We start from the raw sequence: 19,704 nt of genomic DNA, 5'->3' as shown, positions 1-19,704 counted from the left end.
TCCTGTAGGGTATCAAATCATTTCTGATATTTTACAAGGAATTATTAGCACAAGTCCAATATTTCAGTGTGTATTCTGGATTCAATACGCCACTTTTATGACAATTCCAGTAAGTTTTATGGTACTAACTCTTTATCTTTTCTTGGAATTTTCACAGTGACTTAAGAATGTTGATGCTTCATTTGAGTTTATTGCATTTGTAGTTTCCTATTGATACCAGCACTTGTCTTGGGAGTGAAATGTTGTTACTTATATCAAATTACTTGTTTGTTTTACTTAATTTGATATTGATTTTTGTTGAAGATGTTTGTTTTGGTTTTGGCGATTGTAAAGTTAGTTTAGGTTTATTTGTTATCATTATTATATAGGTAAAACTTTTGTCGTTTTAATAACAACTAATACATTCTGAAAATAACATACGCTAAATTATGTTTTTATGTCCCGTTATTGGCTTCATGCTGTAGAATTATTCAATTGAATAGCGGTGCTTTCCATGACCGATTGTAGATTTTCAAACCAGACAGAATAAGGTGCGCATGTGAACTACTCATGTACCAAGTCAGGAATATGACAGCTGGTTTTTTCACTTGTTTCGTTGGTTGATATCGTTTGATCTTGTCATTTTTGTAAACTTTCCCCTTTTTGAATTTGCCTTGGAGTTCGGTATTTTTTGTTGTAGTTTTGTTTAACTCAGTTATCAGAGCGGTGGGTTACTTTGTCAGATGTTTGGAATGAAGAGCTTGGGCTTCAGGTACTCAGACAATTTGACATATTCTAGATACAGAAAAATAGTAATGTTTTGAAAATGAGGTAAGATTTGAAGGATATTTTAGGAAAATTGATTATTTTTTAATAGAAGTTCTTAATTTCCAGCATAACTGTTTCTTCTTTAAAAACCTGTAAATATAATAAATAAATTGAACTTAAAAACAGCAACAAAACCAAAAGGTTTACAGTAGTTAAAACGGATACTTTTTTTTACAAACTTCCAACTTCTTTATTCTACCCTTTTAATATATGCACAGAAGCCCGACAAAAAACTCTAATATTCCCATTTCCTATCAGACAACGGTTCAGTGCGTCAAAGAACGATTTCTATAACAAACGCCATTTGTGACCTAAACGAAACTAACATCTGAATAATGAAATCTTTATTGACGACAGATGTTTATAGTTGTTGATTCCTATGATCCGCGGTCACTTTGTCTGAATGGGTTATTGTCAGGATACAATGTTAAATGTCACAAAACTGATTGATTGATTGTTGTTTGCTTAACATCCAGTGGCAAATATTTCATGCATGATCAGGACGAAAACAATCAACAATAATATAATTGTTAGGTCCTTTACAAGGTGGTCGAACGGACGAGAAATTTGGAATGCCACTAAAATGAGTGTATATTGGATATATACAGAAATTTAGTCTTGCAGGAGGCAACCTACGGACCCCTCAAAGAGTTGTTGCAAGGGGTTAGAGAAAGTTGCACTCTTACTACATGGGGCATCGGATTTAACATCCCCATTTCTGACCGGACTAAGCTACGCATTCATACATTCCACACAACCAAACGGACGCCCCACTTTGGTAAGGGTTTTACTGTCGGGTGAAGACAAAGAGTGACCACATTTCTATTTCCTAGTCATCTTTGGTATAATGTTACAAGAAGTGGAATATCTGAATGACTATTTGGAGAGAGAAAAATACTGTGCTGATGGACAAGTTAAAGGTATTATCAGTCATTCAGAATTTTAGACATTTTGTCGTCTGAAAATAACAATTGTGAATTATGCGCAATCTTCTTTACAATTTACTAATATTAGATAATGATTGTATGGAATGAAAATAATTATGGGGACAGTGGCAGACTCACTATTAATATTCAGGTATTTTTTTTTAATATAAAGTGATTTTTCATTTCTATTCAGAAATGGAGTTTAAAATAACTTTTTCGGAAAATAACGTTCATTTTCGCATTTTTTAAATGATCTTAGTTTTTCGTATTCAGTTTTGTCACATTTGGTTTTGTTTAAGATGCATATATACTTGTTTCGTCTTAAATGCAGCCTAACAATGTAAAAAACAGCATTTTATTAAATGAAAAGTAATTATAAAATTATTCATTTTGTTTGAAAATTATCGAGTCTATCATGCCATACTGTGATTATTTGAACTTTTTGCGAAGCTTATTTAAAAAAACTTACAGAAATCGGTCTCACAAACGTAACCAAATTCCGACGAACAGCGCCAATCGAGCCAACTAGGTCCTATGTAATACATAGATACACAGTTATGACCTGGGTCGCTGGCTTTATGCCAAGAAACCCAGTTAACATTTGTAGCCAATTCTTGATCAATGCTCCATCTAAACTGCCCTTCGTCTAAATCTGACAGGCCTATCCACAAATGACCACCATTTATGCCTGTAGAAAAACATAAATCATTCATCAAAATATTGTTGCTTAACACCTAAGTAAAAATAATTCAAAAGGACAATAACATAATATTAAACAAGTTATATCAGAATAATAACTTTTAGAAGATACTAGAAGTCATCATAAATCGTATAAATTTCAAAAAGGTGGTCAAAGGACAAATGTCTAATCTAATTGATAAAACTATTTTCAAAAGACCTATCACCAATTGCATCATAGAATCCAAGATAAAAAGAATAAAGTTTTATCAATCAGCATTATTCATCCATTATTTCAGTTAAATTCAAAATGAATATAATTTCAAATGGATACAGTAATTTTCTGATTGCATACTTTTTAAAGAATTGTACATATCAATTTTATTTTGTGAAAACTCCTTTTTGAAATGTGTAGGAATTAATGGAAAAAATCTAAAATAATTTTTTGTTTAAATCACCAAGATTCCAAATTATTTCGTAAATCAAAAGAGACAACACAGTAACTGATAGCTTTAAAAAGCAGTGAAATGGGAAACATTGGTAATGAGAAACTGAGTAACACAGTAAGCGAAATTTCACACCGGGCCCTTTTAATTTTAAACCTTTTTGCTAAAAGTATGGAATATTAAAATCAAGAGGACTTAAGGATCAAAATAGGATCGAAAGAAAAAATAGGAATGAAATATAGATCAGTATACTAATTGAATAAAAATGCATTAGTTTCACCAACAGCCTATAGATCTGAACATCTTACAAAAAACTGCATTAAAACCAATAATATAAGAGAGAGAATGAGATGTAAGTCTTTAATAAACGTCTTGTGGTCCCAAAATACGATGTCAATCAGCTTTTGCCGTATTGAATTGTCAAAAAATACCAGACTTTAGTACAGTCACATATACATATATATATACGTTTAAAAAGGCACAGGCTAAAGACTGGTTGTCAATCAAAAAAATCTTGTGCTCGTATATCCCTATAATAACGTTGATCATCAAGTTTTCTGAAACAACAAAAGGAAAATTTCTATAATGAAAGAACTTCGAAATAAAAAACTTTAACAAATAAATAAAAATTATCCTACAGAATTGTATTACTTGTGCTCTATTATCGTACAAAATTGTATTACCTTGTGGTCTATTATCATACAGAATTGTATTTTCTGCGGCGTCCTCAATTTTTGCAAGATAACCACCAATTTCTCGACATTTTCTCTAAAATGAAATGATAAAAAAAAAAAAACAGTATGTGTCTTTACAGTACTTTATTTAACTGATTAAGTTTGTTTTTTTAATGAAAGCAAAGTATTTATATATTTTAAATTTATATAATTACAGAGAAAAGCAAACACTGAGCAACGGCAACTTCGCTTTAAAACCTTGTATTTATTTCGAAGAGACTTTTTCTTAAATTATGTTGGACATACCTCGGCTGTAAACCAATTTTGCTTGTCTTCACTGTAATGGTAACAACGCCCGTTAATTTTCTTCCAAGGAAAGGCACCGAGGACAGCTTTGCAGACAACCAGGCACGCTATAACTTTGAGGATCCACATCATTTTATCTGAAATAAAAGAAAACAAGATCTATCTACCGTAGGTTTAAAAACAAAATACTAATGATGTCTACATAACAATGACATTGACATAAACATATCGCACTATATTAACAACAAAATAATTAAAATAAGATTTTGAATAATACCAATATATAATTTCGTATCCGTTTCATGTCAACTTAATTCAAATGTTTTCAAATATATCATTTTATTTGAATTTGAAACGCCTGCTTTAAATGGACTTATAAACAGTATATCTATACGCAGCTTCTTTCTAATGATTTGTTTACTTATGTTCAATATGTCGCAGGAAAAAGGTGCACACCATCTCCAAACACCAAATGTTGTGATTGATTAACAGAGCTATCGAACCACCTGAACTAAGCCATCATTTCATTGGTTTCAAAATAAAGGGCATTTCACTGCTTTAATATAAAATAAGGAGAGACAAAATGACGTAGATGTTAAAATGTTTGAAATTTACTACAAGGATGATCCTTAATAAAATTCCAAATAAAATTTCATAAATGATATCCCTTTTTTCCAAAAGAGAATGTTTAATAAGGAACATAAAAAATATGGTAAAATAAAGAGTCACGTGTACTTGTGTATGAGATTCCGACTTCTGGTTAAAATAAAATATGGCGGGAAAACGGGTGCTTCATGTGTTTTTCACGTAACTGCCACTAACTCTCTTTTAACCTATTTTTTACGCTTTGGTATCATTAACCGTTTGTTACTTATAAAGCACTGGTTACGGTCAAAATGACCTATGTCAGCATCAGTAGTTCATGGAAAAGGTAATAATAAAGCCGTTTAATAGATAGTCTTTAACCACGGAATGCAAATCTGTAAAATACTTGATTAACATCAAAATTTTCAATTGAACTTATATGTAATATTTCAAAACTTATAGCAGGAAGCGGCAATATAAATCATACCCGTGATGAAGACCGTGTTGTTGAAATTAGGTCAATAACCAAAGAGACAATAGCATCAGATATAATCAAACAGAGGCGGTAATACAATGGAATGAATTGAAAATATATGAATATACTTCAGCATGTTTAATTAAGGTCATACACAAATGTTAGGACCGCAGTTACTGATCAAAATATGTTTTTTACCGAAAGTTCGAAAAAACCTAGAAAGCCTTTGGCACACTCGCTTTACACAAATATGTATAAACAATTATCATAATCAATGTAAGAATTTGCTTAAGTGTAGAGCATGCACTTTTTAAAATTACCTTGTTGACAGCAGCAAGATGTTGGAGCGAACTGGTCACACAACCAGATGTTTATGATTTTATAGTACTGCGCATGCAGCCCTTGTTCACGCGTTACGGATATATACTTTTCCGGATTTACAAATAGAGAAGTAAAGAGTCACATCGAATTCGGTAAATACGTTAGTTGATTTGATTAAAACAATGGTACGTCAATGAATATGTTAAGACAAAAATGAAAAGAAGTTATTTTAGAATGTTTCTTACTCGATTTTGATAAAAGAGGGACGAAAGATACCAAAGGGACAGTCAAACTCATAAATCTAAAACAAACTGACAACGCCATGGCTAAAAATAAAAAAGACAAACAGAAAAACAATAGTACACACGACACAACATAGAAAACTAAAGAATAAACAACACGAACCCCACCAAAAACTAGGGGTGATCTCAGGTGCTCCGGAAGGGTAAGCAGATCCTGCTCCACATGTGGCACCCGTCGTGTTGCTTAAGTGATTACAAATCCGGTAAATAGTCTAATTCAGTAGGTCATATTCATGAAAGGGAAGGGGATTGTAGTTACGACGTAAGGAACATATCCGATATCATTTGTGAAACGGTTATTCCATAACGGTCAACCAACTCGTGATGGCGTCCGTAAAATTTACGAAGGGATGATTTCAACTTCACCATTTGGAACTCTTGGTTTAATAGATTCCTTGTGAGCAGCAAACCTCTATCAAGAAAATCATGATAGGAAATGCAAGCACGGGAATATCGTATCAATTGGAGTATCAATTGGGAGATATATACCCCGTATGCAGGTGCTGCTGGAATGTTGCTACTTAGAAATGGAAAGTTCACAATTGGAAAGCTGAAATCATCTCTTTTGTCGTAAAGTTTTGTTTTCAACCGACCCTCATTGTCAATTTCTAGATGTAAGTCAAGATATGAAGCCGACTTAACTGTATCTGTAGTATCCTTTATCTCTAGTTCGATTGGATAGATGCGTTCCACATAGTCACCAAATTTTGAATTGTTTAGTGAAAGAACATCATCTATATAGCGGAAAGTAGAGTTAAAGGATATTGCTAACGCTAACTTCTTATCTTTCTTCCTAAGAAGTTCCTGCATGAAGTCAGCCTCATAATAATAAAGAAACAAGTCGGCGAGTAGAGGGGCACAGTTTGTTCCCATTGGAATGCCGACAGTCTGTTGAAAAACACGTCCTCCGAACGTAACAAATATGTTGTCAATCAAGAAATCAAGCATCTTGATAATATCAGTTTCAGAGAATTTTTTGTTTGAATCAGAGTGATTCTTTACAAAGTAGGATTTATCCCTCCCTAAGACAAGATACTTGTATCTACGTTGGCCATTCTTTTTTATGAAGCAAAGTAATATCAACTCTTTCAATTTGTCTTTTAGTTTGGAATGTGGAATACTTGTGTACAGGGTAGAAAAGTCAAATATTTTAATACTGTTACAAGATGAAAGAGAGTTAGATTGTATGTACTCTAAAAGATCTTTTGAATTTTTAAGTATCCACATCTGATTCACGCCACCTCTAGAATAGGCAGTTTCACAATAACTTTGAAGCCCGTCTTTGATTGCTGATAAAATAGATGTTAATAATTTAGAAAGAGGTTTCGTGGAGCACTTGAAAGACCCAGCAATATACCGTTGTTTGTAAGGACACTTATGTAGTTTAGGTATCCAATACAGTGATGGTAATAAATATGATGTTTTAGCAAATACTAACAAAATAATAATCTTTTAAAACACAGAAAGTTGCTTTACGGAATTGTTCATAGTTTCATGGTTCAATGACCGCTTAAAACTAAATAATTTATAGTTTGACAAACTAGAATAGATGCTATTGCATGGAAATTATCCCATCATTGCATGAACATTGTTCAATCATTACGTATGTTCATATTCCATCATTGCATGAACATTGTTCAATCATTACATATGTTCATATTCCATCAATGCATATTCATAGTTCCATAATTGCATGTACATATTCTATCATTGTATGTAAATAACATCATTGCATGTACATCATTCCATCAATGCATGTTCATTGTTCAATCATAAGGCAAAATATCGTGTCTTCCTATATAAAATAAAGAGATGTGGTGTGATCGCATTGATGATACAACCAAAGAAAGAGGATGTAACAGCTACTTGTTGTCGTCTGGTATCTAAGGATGAGCAAACCCATACCGCATGGTATACTTTAATTACTAATTGCATGGATTGTTTTAATTTGCTGTATCGTCGACGCATACCTTTTACATCGCCATTTATTGAGATAAATATCAGATTATTACATGACCGTATCAGGTGTATAATCAGCTCTAGGTCATCGTATCATCACAACAGTCGTAGGCTCGAGGGCTAAAATGATACATCTGATATAACGATGTAAGGTTATGATCTTTTTTACTATATACTTCAGTAGTCCGAGATTAGTCTGACGTCTGAAGGTCTTTTTATGACTGGCTTAGATTATGGGACGTCAGAGCGCAGTCTATATCGAAAACATGGAAATTGCCGACCCAAATTTGGGTCGGCAAGTTTCTATTTCGAAATCGTAATTGATCAATTATCATGTAGAAAAGTCATACATCATACGATTCCTTATTCATTATTCTCCACGAGTATGTAACTTATATTCAGGTACTAACCCCATATAATCATTTTAACTAGGCCATATACTTTTGCAGTTTTTAAAGTTCCGATTTCGTACTGACAGGATACATTCAATGTTCAGTGTATCCTGTTCACACAACTCAATCAAAAACATTTGTCCATAAATCATTATTTATTTATCATATTAAACGGATGCATTTCTTATTTTTTCTTTCCTGTAAACAAATTCAGGATATTGTCATGGCCTAGAATTAATTCTTATGTTAATATGTCAATGTCATTCATTTTTTTTTTATAGTTTGAAATAATATTATTATTTCTGTTTTTCTCCATTGAAATTCTGTAAAGTTATTTTTCTATGAATTGCACAAAAACTTGTCTTCTTGTACATACTGTTTATGATGTTGTCGTATGAAATCTTACAAGACTTTCATCAACTGATATCAGATTGTCGGATAAACTTGGCCTGCTAGTCACATGGTCATTTTCCGAGTTTCCGATTTTAGTTTACGTAGATACGGTTCCAATACACACACAATTTAAGAAAAATTGCAACGTGTCGATAGTTCACTCGGAAAAATAATATAATTTCGACAGTTTATTCGTCTTTGGTGTCTTTAAAAATTAACAAAAGTTTATGATGAGAAAACACATCGAAAATCATAGGTGTAATCAGTGGAATCTGACTATATAGAAATGTTTTACTTCATTATTGAAAATAACGTATATTAACAAAACTGAAAAACTACGTAGGTCATTGATGTAATTTGAATATCTTTTTCAACAATTTGTTTTGGCATTGAACCATTGAAATATACAATAAACAAATTATTTTAATGTGAAATAGTTGTGACCAATCTTTGGGCCTATATTTAATATATGGAGCCTCTAAAGGTAAATGCATATACTTTTCTAGGGATGGGTGGGTAGCCTCACAAAAATTAAGCATTTAGTATATTAAGTCAAACGAGGGGATGTTTTTGATGGCAAATCTTCTAAAAGGGTGCTTTCAGAGACCTTACATGCATTTTGGAAACAGATCTTACGCTTAATATCTTAAACCGATGCTCTTTTCGCTCTTTTCACACACAAATCTTACAGCGAGTAAATTTATCGTTTAGTTATAATAAATTGTTCACAACTTCCGAGTGGTTTTTAGTGACAATGAACACTGGATTGTAAGCTCAAAGCGAGGCTCAAAGTGCAAAATAAATATATTCAAACGAATGAAAGCAAAAAAAAAGCTATACACTAAACAACACGGTATCCAAAATTGAATAAAATTATAGCATACGTAAACCACTAATACGGAGAATAAAGAAGACTTATCTAATTTAACAAAAAAATCAACTTAAAACAATTGTTGACTTAAAATGAATTTTCAATTGCTTTGGGAGTAATACCACCATTGATGTTCCTTTATTAGTCTTTGTTAAATTGGCACTTTTCAAAAAATTGTGCAGAATTTATCTTTGTTTCAAATAAAGAAATACTTTGCCTGAGTAAATGTTTATCTTGTCCAGTACTACAGTGGACATTTAACATAACATTTCATTGCATATAAGATGATAACCATAGCCGAAAGTAAACCAGCCTTGTGGCACCGTTAAAGTCCATAATTCCTCTAAAGTCCACAACACCGCTAAAGTCCACAACACATTTCCGCTAAAGTCCACAACGCCGCTAAAGTCCACAAACTTTCCGCTAAAGTCCACAAAATTACCTCCGCTAAAGTCCACAAGAAAACGCCGTTAAAGTCCACAATAACAAGTTCCGCTAAAGTCCACAAAAAAAGCACCGTTAAAGTCCACACCAATTTTTTTATTGTTAAAAACATATTATTCGTTATTTTTATCCCGTTAGTACAATACAAAGCATTGGCCTTTCTTCTCGGTAGTATTTTTTTTTATCAGTTTGATACATGAAAAAAGAACAGTATCGGTATATGATTTTGTTCTATCAATTTTGATCTTGATGGCCAATTTGGACATCATTTCTAAAAAGTTTGTAAATTCGTTGTTTATTATTACTGCATTCAACAAGTGATTTTTTTCTCTTATTCTTTGAATATAATCACTTTTTGACATAATTAATGTACAAAGCAAATGTGCCTCCTAATTTATAACATTTGAACGGCATGCAACAATCTTGATTATATCATTAAACAAAAAAATACTAAGTTTATGAATTCCCAAAGGTCTCCTGTCGCAAAACTTTTAACCAACGTTTAACGTTATTAATTTCTGTTATGATTTTCAGAACGGAAAAATGAAGCCAGTATGATAAATTCCAAATAAAAAAGAAAATATTCTATGCTTTAAGTTATATTTTTATCGATTAGTATCAGATATCGATGCGTTGAATGGGTTTCTACCAAAATGTCACAACAAAACCTGATTTGATCGATATAGGAAGATGTGGTATGAGTCACAGTGACAATAAGACAACTCTCTATCCAAGTTAAAATTTATAAAAGACCATTATAGGTCAAGGTACGGCCTTCAACACGGAACCTTAGCTCACACGGAACAGCCAGCTATAAAAGTCCCCAACAATTACAAGTGTAAAACCATTCAAAAGGAAAAACCAATGCCCATAAATGGGGCTTAAGAAAATATACATACACTAGTTGTTTATCTTGGTAAAGTGTTTTAATCACATGTAAAATTACTCACAAGATTAATTTCTATAAACTCACAAAACTTCATACAGTCTAGTCTTCCATTTAGCCTTTTCAAAATACTAAAAAAAGTATCTTTAAAAGAGAATAAAGAAACGAATTTAACTCTGAAAGCGATACCGTGAACTTTGATGTGACGTACATTTTATCAATCAATATGACTATAGGATCGTTCAACAATTGTTGGTGTTCGGGCTCAATGCAAGATGAACGTTCCTATCGCCTTTATTCTATATCCACATCCTGTCTTTATCCTATATTCACACCCTCCAATGCTCATAGACACTTATTTTTTATTAGTTCTGGTTTTCTCAACACACAAATACGTCGGCAAGTTTTTTTTTTATTTGGTCATACTTTTCTTCGGTTAGTTTTGTTTTTCATTTTTTGTGTAAATCAAATTTTTGGATAAGATATAAACTTTGTGTTATATCATCAGAAATTGAGAATTAACGCTTCAAAATAGATAAATTACCAAATAAACAAATAAACCTATGAGAGGTCTGCTTCTATTGGTACTAATTTTGATTAAAATCTTACATGAAATAGTTCCTAAATATTTGTTATGAAAAATACCCGTAGATTTCATGATATATATATAACAATTAATTATCGGTGACAAATACTTCTGACCATTTTACTTTACTGGCTTATCGGTTTTTGAAGTACAACGTTCCTAAATGTTTTAAAAACTTATCTTCCAAAATATACATGTATGTACTTCCATAACTTCAATTGCAATTTGAGCATTTGAACTTAATTTCATACTAAAAAATGTAGCGTCACTTTTTAGCTCACCTGGCCCGAAGGGCCACGTGAGCTTTTCTCATCACTTTGCGTTCGGCGTCGTCCGGCGTCGTCGTCGTCATCGTTAACTTTTACAAAAATCTTCTCCTCTGAAATTACTTAAACAAAGTGTAACTAAACTTATCCACAATCATCATAAGAGTATATAGTTTAAAAAATGTGTCCGATGACCCTGCCTGCGAACGCAGATGGCAGACATGGCTAAAAATAGTACAAAGGGTAAAATCCGTTTTTGGTTTATATCTCTGAAACTGAAGCATTTAGAGCAAATCTGACGGTGGCAAAATGTTCATCACATTTAGATATATCTGCCCTGAAATTTTCAGACAACCAGTTTTTGGGTTGCTATCCCTGAGTTCTTTGCTATTATCTTAGATTTATTATAGTATCTAATGATATCTTATACTATAAATTATGATTTTAACCTTATTTTACATGATTTCCAAAGGATCAGTAAATACAGGTGAGCGACACAGGCTCTTTAGAGACTCTAGTTTATTTGGTTAAAGTTTTTATTTCATTTTCTGACTCTTGATAAATTTGACAAATGCACATGTATGGTCGACCTCATACTAAACCATACGAGTATACCCATACGGTACGAGTATACGTTCAGGTATACTTATATGGTCCACATTGTACGCGTAAGGGTTCAAATCAGATATACTCATATTGTCTGGAACATATATATACATGTAGCATTGTTGAAAAAAAACTTATACTTGTACTCATCATGGATAATACACAATACAGAACCACATCCGCGTATAATTTATTCAATTCATCTTTCATTCTGAAACAAATTCATTTTCCTTTTTGAAAACAAAACAAACAGTTGTATATAATGTCTGTGTCATTTTGGTCTCTTTTGGACAGTTGTCTCATTGGCAATCATACCATATCTTCTTTTTTATATGCAAACCAAAGAGTGATGGAAATCTGCTGAGCACCACAAAATGCATGAATGTGTGGTATTCTTTATCATTATTTTGATTTCAAAAAAGAACATGATGGATCCAAGTCTATTTTTGAGATTTACGGACCGTTTTGGCTGCTGTGGAACCTAACAGACGCTGAATGGAAATCTTACTTATGTTTTATAGATATTGCAAAGGAAATTTAAATATCAAATATAGGCTCCAAATTATGTCTCCAGCATATACATAAAGAGAACGCTATGTTGGAGTTTCTTGTGGATGAACAAATATTTACTAAAGAAGAAAAAGAGTATAATAGTTAGATAACTTTTCAGAAATGTTGTCTGTTTGATTGATAGAAAATCGCATAAAAATCGATAAAGCAAATACTATAATTTTTTCATTCATCAAAAATATAATTTATGCTGACAAGAAATACTTTCTAAGAACAAACGTCCGTGCTTTTAATTAGATCTATAATATCGGGTGTAAAAAACAGAAAATTGTCTTTTAATAATGAAAAAAAAAAATGTTTGGACTTTAACGGTGCTTTTTTGTGGACTTTAGCGGAACTTGTTGTTGTGGACTTTAACGGTGTTTTCTTGTGGACTTTAGCGGAGGTCATTTTGTGGACTTTAGCGAAAATTTTGTGGACTTTAGCGGCGTTGTGGACTTTAGCGGAAAATTGTTGTGGACTTTAGCGGTGTTGTGGACTTTAGAGGAATTGTGGACTTTAACGGTGCCACACAGCCTATTAACTGTTTGATATAAATCTCAATCAAGAAGTTTGTAAAAACTTCGCAATAATTAAAACCTTTTGCTTGGATGTCCCAGTCGTTTTTATTTAAAAAAAACCAAACCTATACGATTCCGAGAAAAGAACACCATTCAGGAGTGTGGGTAGTAATTTTAATTGCAAACTAAAAATGTGCTTTGATAATAATTCTCGCGTTTTCTGTTTTCCTATATATACTTGACACTCGTGCAACTTCATGTTTACTTAAACCATTTTACCATGTACAATAATTCAAAGTTATCTTTTATGTATAGAGTTTTAAATCATATCAGACATCCTATGTTATATAACTCTCCATATTATGCATTCAATGTGCTCTTTACGAGTAAAAAATCATATGAGATATCTATTTATAAACTGTCCGTTTTATGAACTTAATGCATTCTTTACGAGAAAAAACATGTCCGATTTCCTATGTTATAAACTGTCCATTTTATGAATTTGTTGCACTTTTTACGAGTAAAACGAAAGCTTTGTGATAAAATCAGATGGGTGCATTACAATAAAAATATCTCAGAGAAAACTGTCATTTTAAATGTTGCTTTTATTGGAAATTGCTTCCATGGATCTTTGTGATAAAGTAAATAGTGGAATAAATCATTGTGTTACATATTATCAGTTATTTGAACAAACAATTTTAGCTAGACTATACATTATTTACGTTAAATATGGAGTCTAATTTAATAAAATGCAACGAAATTTTCACCAGACAAGTTTAATGTTTATCTTTTCTTCCGGTAAGCTTTATGTCGTAATATTTCGTATAAAATGGGACTCTAATAGCACAAGAAAGCTATGAATCACCAGAATTGATGCGCCTGTATGTTATTATTTCATTGTTGAATCCACACGATTGACGTACTTCAGATATTTGTATGGAGATATCATTATATATGCTACTTCCATATCATATGCAGAAAAAGCGAACACCACAGTAGGTTAATATCAACATATTTTATTTATGAACTCGTAATGTACAAATAATAATACAAAGAACGATTTATACAATGAATAATACAAATTGAGATTGAGAATCAATAGCAACTGCTCTTATATCTATCCATTTCCACGAGGTCAAGTAATAAAAGATTACAAAACTATATTTCCATGCTGGAATGCAAACGAATATAAATGGTAAATTCACAATAATGACGAATAAACAACACGATGTTGTAAACAATCTAAATAAAGATTAGTTTATGATCTAGAAACTTGGAGAGAGGAGATATTTGCTCATCTTCTTATTTTTATATAAGAATGACAGTGATATATAACATTAATAAGAAAACATTTTTCCCGAAAGCATCTTTGACGGAAGGTTACATAATATTCAGTTATTTTGATTTTCAAACAAACGCTGTTATGACACTGTATAAAGTTTCTGTCATAAGAAAAATTTAAAGATCCCTTAAGTATTTTTTAATCTAGCAATAAATATATGACCAGTATTGGAACTGTCATAATAACAGGAATACTTGAAATATTTGTTTTAGTCATGGTGTAATACCACTATTGATTTCCTCTATAAGATTTTATTTAATTTGCACTTTTAAAAAAAAAAAATGTGCAGAATTTATCTTAGTTTTAAATAAAGAAATACTTGTCATGAATAAAAATTCATCCTGTCCAGTAAAACAAAATTGCAGATAACAGTTCATTGCATATAAGAAAATAACCATCACTGGACCAAACAAATTTTCACCTCATTTTTACCTGTGCTTTAGTAACCATGTAACCTTATGTTTCTAAAATATGTTCAATCCACCATTTTCTACATTTGAAAATGTCTGTACCAAGTAAGGAATATGAAAGTTGTTGTCCATTTGTTTGATGTGCTTTATCATTTGATTAGGGACTTTCCGTTTTGAATTTTCCTCGGAGTTAAGTTTTTTGGTGATTTTACTTTTTACCATTTATCATGTGTTATAATGTACTAAAGAGTTATATATTGCAAAATTATTAACATGTATTGGTAAACAAGATACTTTAATTAAACCGTCGTTATTGGTTCCAACTACTCGACTGATATGTCAATTATACGTGTTTGTCTGTAGAAAACTGGTAGCAAATAAACTTATCATAGATACCAGGATTAAAATTTTACATTTACGCCAGACCCGCGTTTCGTCTACAAAAGACTCATCAGCGACGCTCGAATCAAAAAATGTTTTAAAGGCCAAATAAAGTACGAAGTTGAAGAGCATTGAAGACCAAAAATTTCTAAAAGTTTTGCCAAAAACAGCTACGGTAATCTATTCCTGAGTTAGAAAAGACAGTATCTCTTCTTGTTCTTATTCAAGACCGAGGAAAATTCAAAACGGAAAGTCCCTTATCAAATGGCAAACATAAAAGCTCAAACACAAAAATGGATAACAACCTGGTTTTATAGCTAGATAAACCTCTCACTTGAATGTCAGTCGCATAAATTTTCATTATATTGACAACGATGTATGAACAAAACAAACAGACACAATAGGTAAAAAAATAGGGTGCATCAATTAACATTGTGTTATAATCTTATTCAATATTAAAAAAAAATGTAACAAAGAAACACAAAAGGACGTAAAGACGAAGCACATTAGTAAAAATGAAAGACAAGAATACAAAAATTTACCATAACACAATGAAGGGATGTATTAGTACAGAGCCACTTCACAAAGACATGCAAAACAACGGATTGACAAAGCACATAAGCAAAAGAGAAAGACAAGAGTACAAAATTTTACCATAGCAATATAACACAAGGACGGTATGTATAAGTATAGAGCCACGTCAAATGGATATTACAAAAAGATGACTAAAAGAGGGACGAAAGATACCAAAGGGACAGTCAAACTCATAAATCTAAAACAAACTGACAACGCCATGGCTAAAAATGAAAAATACAAACAGAAAAACAATAGTACACATGACACAACATAGAAAACTAAAGAATAAACAACACGAACCCCACAAAAAACTAGGGGTGATCTCAGGTTCTCCGGAAGGGTAAGCAGATCCTGCTCCACATGTGGCACCAAACAGTTAACTAAACAGTTAAAGTTATACTATTAAAATAAACGGTATCTTCCGGTGTTTTAAAAGACCGACCTTGCCACTTTATACCGACCCAGTTTAGATAAGTTTGTTCGAGTAATACTAAATGAATTGATTGATTTGTTGATGGTTACTCAAATTCCAAATTTATGTGGGTTTATCACCTATATAATTAAGACTTCGCTGTTTGATGAAACATTTAATTCAATAATATTTTATTATATAGATATTATTTTAACAAATGCTACTTTTAATCAAATAACATATGTTGCTAAATTATCTAAAATCATTCCCCCAGTTATATATCTATATATTCATAAAACATGTTGTATTTTCTCTACCAAATTGGTACATAACATGTTGATGCAATCTTGGTTTTCAATTAACTAGAAAATTAACACAATTTCCGATTATTGAAATGCATAAAAATATATTATACCATACATTTGTGTCAAGTGATGTTCATAGGACTGTCAAAGAGTTTGTTTAACAGTGCATATAATTGAATTGGTACAAAATTGTAGTATCTTGACGTCAAAGTGGGGAACTAATTATTTAATTATGGAAAAATAGCATTTAGAGTATTGAAAACGTTCATGGTGGTATTTGAGTGGTATTTAGACATTATGCTTTCATTCAAAGATATTTGATAAAGGTAAGATATTTCGTAATATGCAGGAAATTATTTTCGTATTCAGATATAATTTTATCAATTTTACAGTGATTGTTATCCGTTGAATACTGTAAACCAACGAATTATCTCAACTTTAGCGGCCAGAAGAAAAATATAGCAAACGCAAACGTCGAGAATGTGTAAAAATGGAATTATTCATCATTTATTTACATCAAGTAAATTTTACAATCAAATCGCCACGAAACGGGTAAGAAAGGCCTAAAGGCAAAATAAAGTGTCAGTGAAAATCAGCTGGTTTACAGTACGTAATTGTTGTCAATTCTAAACATGACAGTAGTAGTTGGACTACTTTATTTGTATATATTTAGGCATCGAAATCTCTGTTTTGTATCATCAAGGGTTTTTGTAATCTCCAAAAATCAGATGGTAAATTGACGGACTATAAAATACGTATGTCGAAAGAAGTAATGAGTGAATTATTTTCGTTAAGTTCATTTGCTTTTATGAGTTTAATCATCGAATACAATTTTTAAATATTAGACCAATTCTATTTTGATTTATAAATTGAAGAACATACTGGTGAGCTGATGTTGAAATTCTTAACTTTTTTCACTTTTAGATAAGTTGTAATTCGTTGTTGTTCTATATGTTTTTTTTTTGTATCATGCCTTTTATGACCATGTGCTTTTATGGAGTGGAAATATTGACTACTGTTGTATTATTTAGTACTATAATTTTACGATCTAGATTTAATACCAATCCGATTCGGATAAAATGATTCAGAAGTACTACATCAGTATTGTATTATTTGGTTACATTTTCATTACTGTAAAGTGATTGTTCTTTAATTCTGCATATGCAAAAGCAACACTCATACAAGTTGAAACCAGTTAAATGTGTTTATTAATGAGTTTCATTGATAACTTTTTTCATTCAAAATTAATAATTTGAAGATTCAATTTACAGTTTGAACACATCGGGTGCAACATGTGGAGCAGTATCTGTTTACCCTCCCAGATCACCTAAATCACTAAAGGTTGTTTGGTGGTGTTCGTATTGCTCAGTTTGCAGTATTCTATAACAAAATTTGTTTATTGTTGTTAGTCAATTTTTTTTTTAAATTTTGCCATTTCGTTGTCAGTTTATTTTTGACTCATGAGTTTGAATGTCCTTTTTGTATCTCGCATCTCCTTTGAAACATCGTTTCTTACACGGTCATTGTCGATAATTTTGCCATCCCTTTTTTCCTCGGGGTTCGTGTTGCTGAGTCTTTTTTTCTCTATGTTGTGTTTTGTGTAATTTTGGTATGTCTGTTAGTCTTTTTCTTTCGTAGCAATGGCGTTGTCATTCTATTTTTGACTTATAAGTTTGAATGTCCCTTAAGTATCATTCGCCTCTCTTTTACGCTCAGTGTCAATACTTCTAACATCACCTTATCCACGAGCAACACTATGATGAAAATAAATAATGAATGGATTGCGTTTAACGAATAGTGGCAAATTATACAGTATGATGCATATAAAGACGCGAAAATAATGTGATGTCTTGTGTTTGAAACATGTTCTAGGATATCGTTTTTTAGATAGACCCTTATATTTTTCAAGACATTCAAAACTCCTTTCAATCTTAGGATATCAAAATAAGTTTAAGTATAAATGATATATGAGTTTATAACAATCCATGGAACATCTTTAAGTAAATAAACCAAAATGTATTAATCGGCATATCAATTCTGTTATTTAAAGATTCGAAAAGTATCATTTTGTTTTTGATTAAATGTAACACAAAAAACTCTTTAAAGTATGTAATGTCGGTAAAGAAATGAGAAGAACGCTCTCATTAAACCATTATATTAAAAAAACTGCCAACAGAAGTATCAATACACAGGTTCTGTCCAGTCTTATGATCCTGAGATATATAGTCCGGTGTCACGAAAGTCTTTAAATATATAGACCAGTGAGTGCTTTAATAAGTCTGAGTGTTCACTTGTTGATAGTAGAGACTCATTTTTTCACGTTTCTTTGAAAATTATCTATCAAACTCGAGGACAATAATTAAATGTATTACTCCACTGATCTTTTTTTACTTTTGAAAGGTAGTCTTATCTTCAGCGATCATTTACAGAATGGATCGATATATCTCAAAGGGAAAGCTGGGTTTTTTTCTTACCCGAACACATCAATATCATTTATAAAATAAAAGAACAAAGAAATCATAATAACTTCTATTACAAAGTAGAGTTACAGAAAAGATACTTTAATAGTGCTTATCATAAATCATGACATTGAAAAAGGTAATACGCATGGTCCATAGTTCGCTGTTTGATAGTCGCTAAAATTTCAAAAAGTCCACTGAACCAAAAGTTTTGCTGTATTTAAATTACATCAAAAGTGGGTTACCTTTGATCAGGTGAAATGAATCTCAAAGACATTTCGGTAAAACCATCGAGTTTCCGTTGATTATCTTTAGTCACACGGTCAAAATACGAAAAAATGTAAAAAAAAAAAAAAAAAAAAAAAACCCAAAAAATGGTGAATTTGAGTAGAAAGAATCCAAATAATACAAATTAACGATTTTCTACAAGTAGTTAAAATCAGCAAAATCAACATGTTATTATGAACTGTACTATGTTTTTACAATCGCTTTGTTACAATAAAGTATTATTTACCGATGGTTTTGGTATAATTTTGTATTTAATAACACCAAGAAGATTGGATCTGTATCTGAAACACATTACATAGCTATATTTCAAAAAGATGTTGGTTAACAAATAATGGCCCTACTTTTTTTTTATCATTACTTGCATTCTTTGGCATTTATAATTTGATAACACAATTACAAATACGTCATAATGCTGTTTGAGTCTAAAATTATATATATATAAATATTTATCAAGTTTAATGGGCTGAACGAGTAATATATTGAAGGTGATTTTATTTCTTTTCTTGATAGATGCAATCAAAACTGATACTGCTTTACT

At 31.5% G+C, this 19,704-nt stretch overlaps 2 protein-coding genes across 3 annotated transcripts in view; one reads left to right on the top strand and one right to left on the bottom strand.

Moving 5' to 3' along the window:
- The window catches only part of LOC139513634 (neuronal acetylcholine receptor subunit alpha-10-like), an 88,677-nt gene that overhangs the window by 14,664 nt on the left and 54,309 nt on the right, over positions 1 to 19,704 (top strand). The window contains exon 1 of one of the 2 annotated variants that reach the window (XM_071302303.1): positions 16,531 to 16,745. The exons of the other annotated variant lie outside the window; for it this stretch is intronic. The gene's annotated coding sequence lies outside the window, so the exon portion shown is untranslated. Of the gene's footprint in view, positions 1 to 16,530; positions 16,746 to 19,704 lie in introns of those variants that run through there. 2 annotated transcript variants of the gene reach the window in all.
- On the bottom strand, positions 828 to 5,325 carry LOC139513635 (perlucin-like protein). The gene is made up of 5 exons (XM_071302305.1): positions 5,218 to 5,325; positions 3,838 to 3,974; positions 3,541 to 3,625; positions 2,203 to 2,421; positions 828 to 897 (listed from the first exon to the last, which is right to left on the bottom strand). Exons 2-5 carry the CDS (start codon positions 3,967 to 3,969, stop codon positions 890 to 892), a joined length of 444 nt encoding a protein of 147 aa, XP_071158406.1. The 5' UTR covers positions 3,970 to 3,974; positions 5,218 to 5,325; the 3' UTR covers positions 828 to 889.

Source organism: Mytilus edulis, chromosome 2 (assembly GCF_963676685.1).
Source record: "Mytilus edulis chromosome 2, xbMytEdul2.2, whole genome shotgun sequence".
NCBI classification, from domain to species: Eukaryota; Metazoa; Mollusca; class Bivalvia; order Mytilida; family Mytilidae; genus Mytilus; species Mytilus edulis.
The sequence above is the reverse complement of the archived record's forward strand: the minus strand, read 5'-3'. Positions and strand labels throughout refer to the sequence as shown.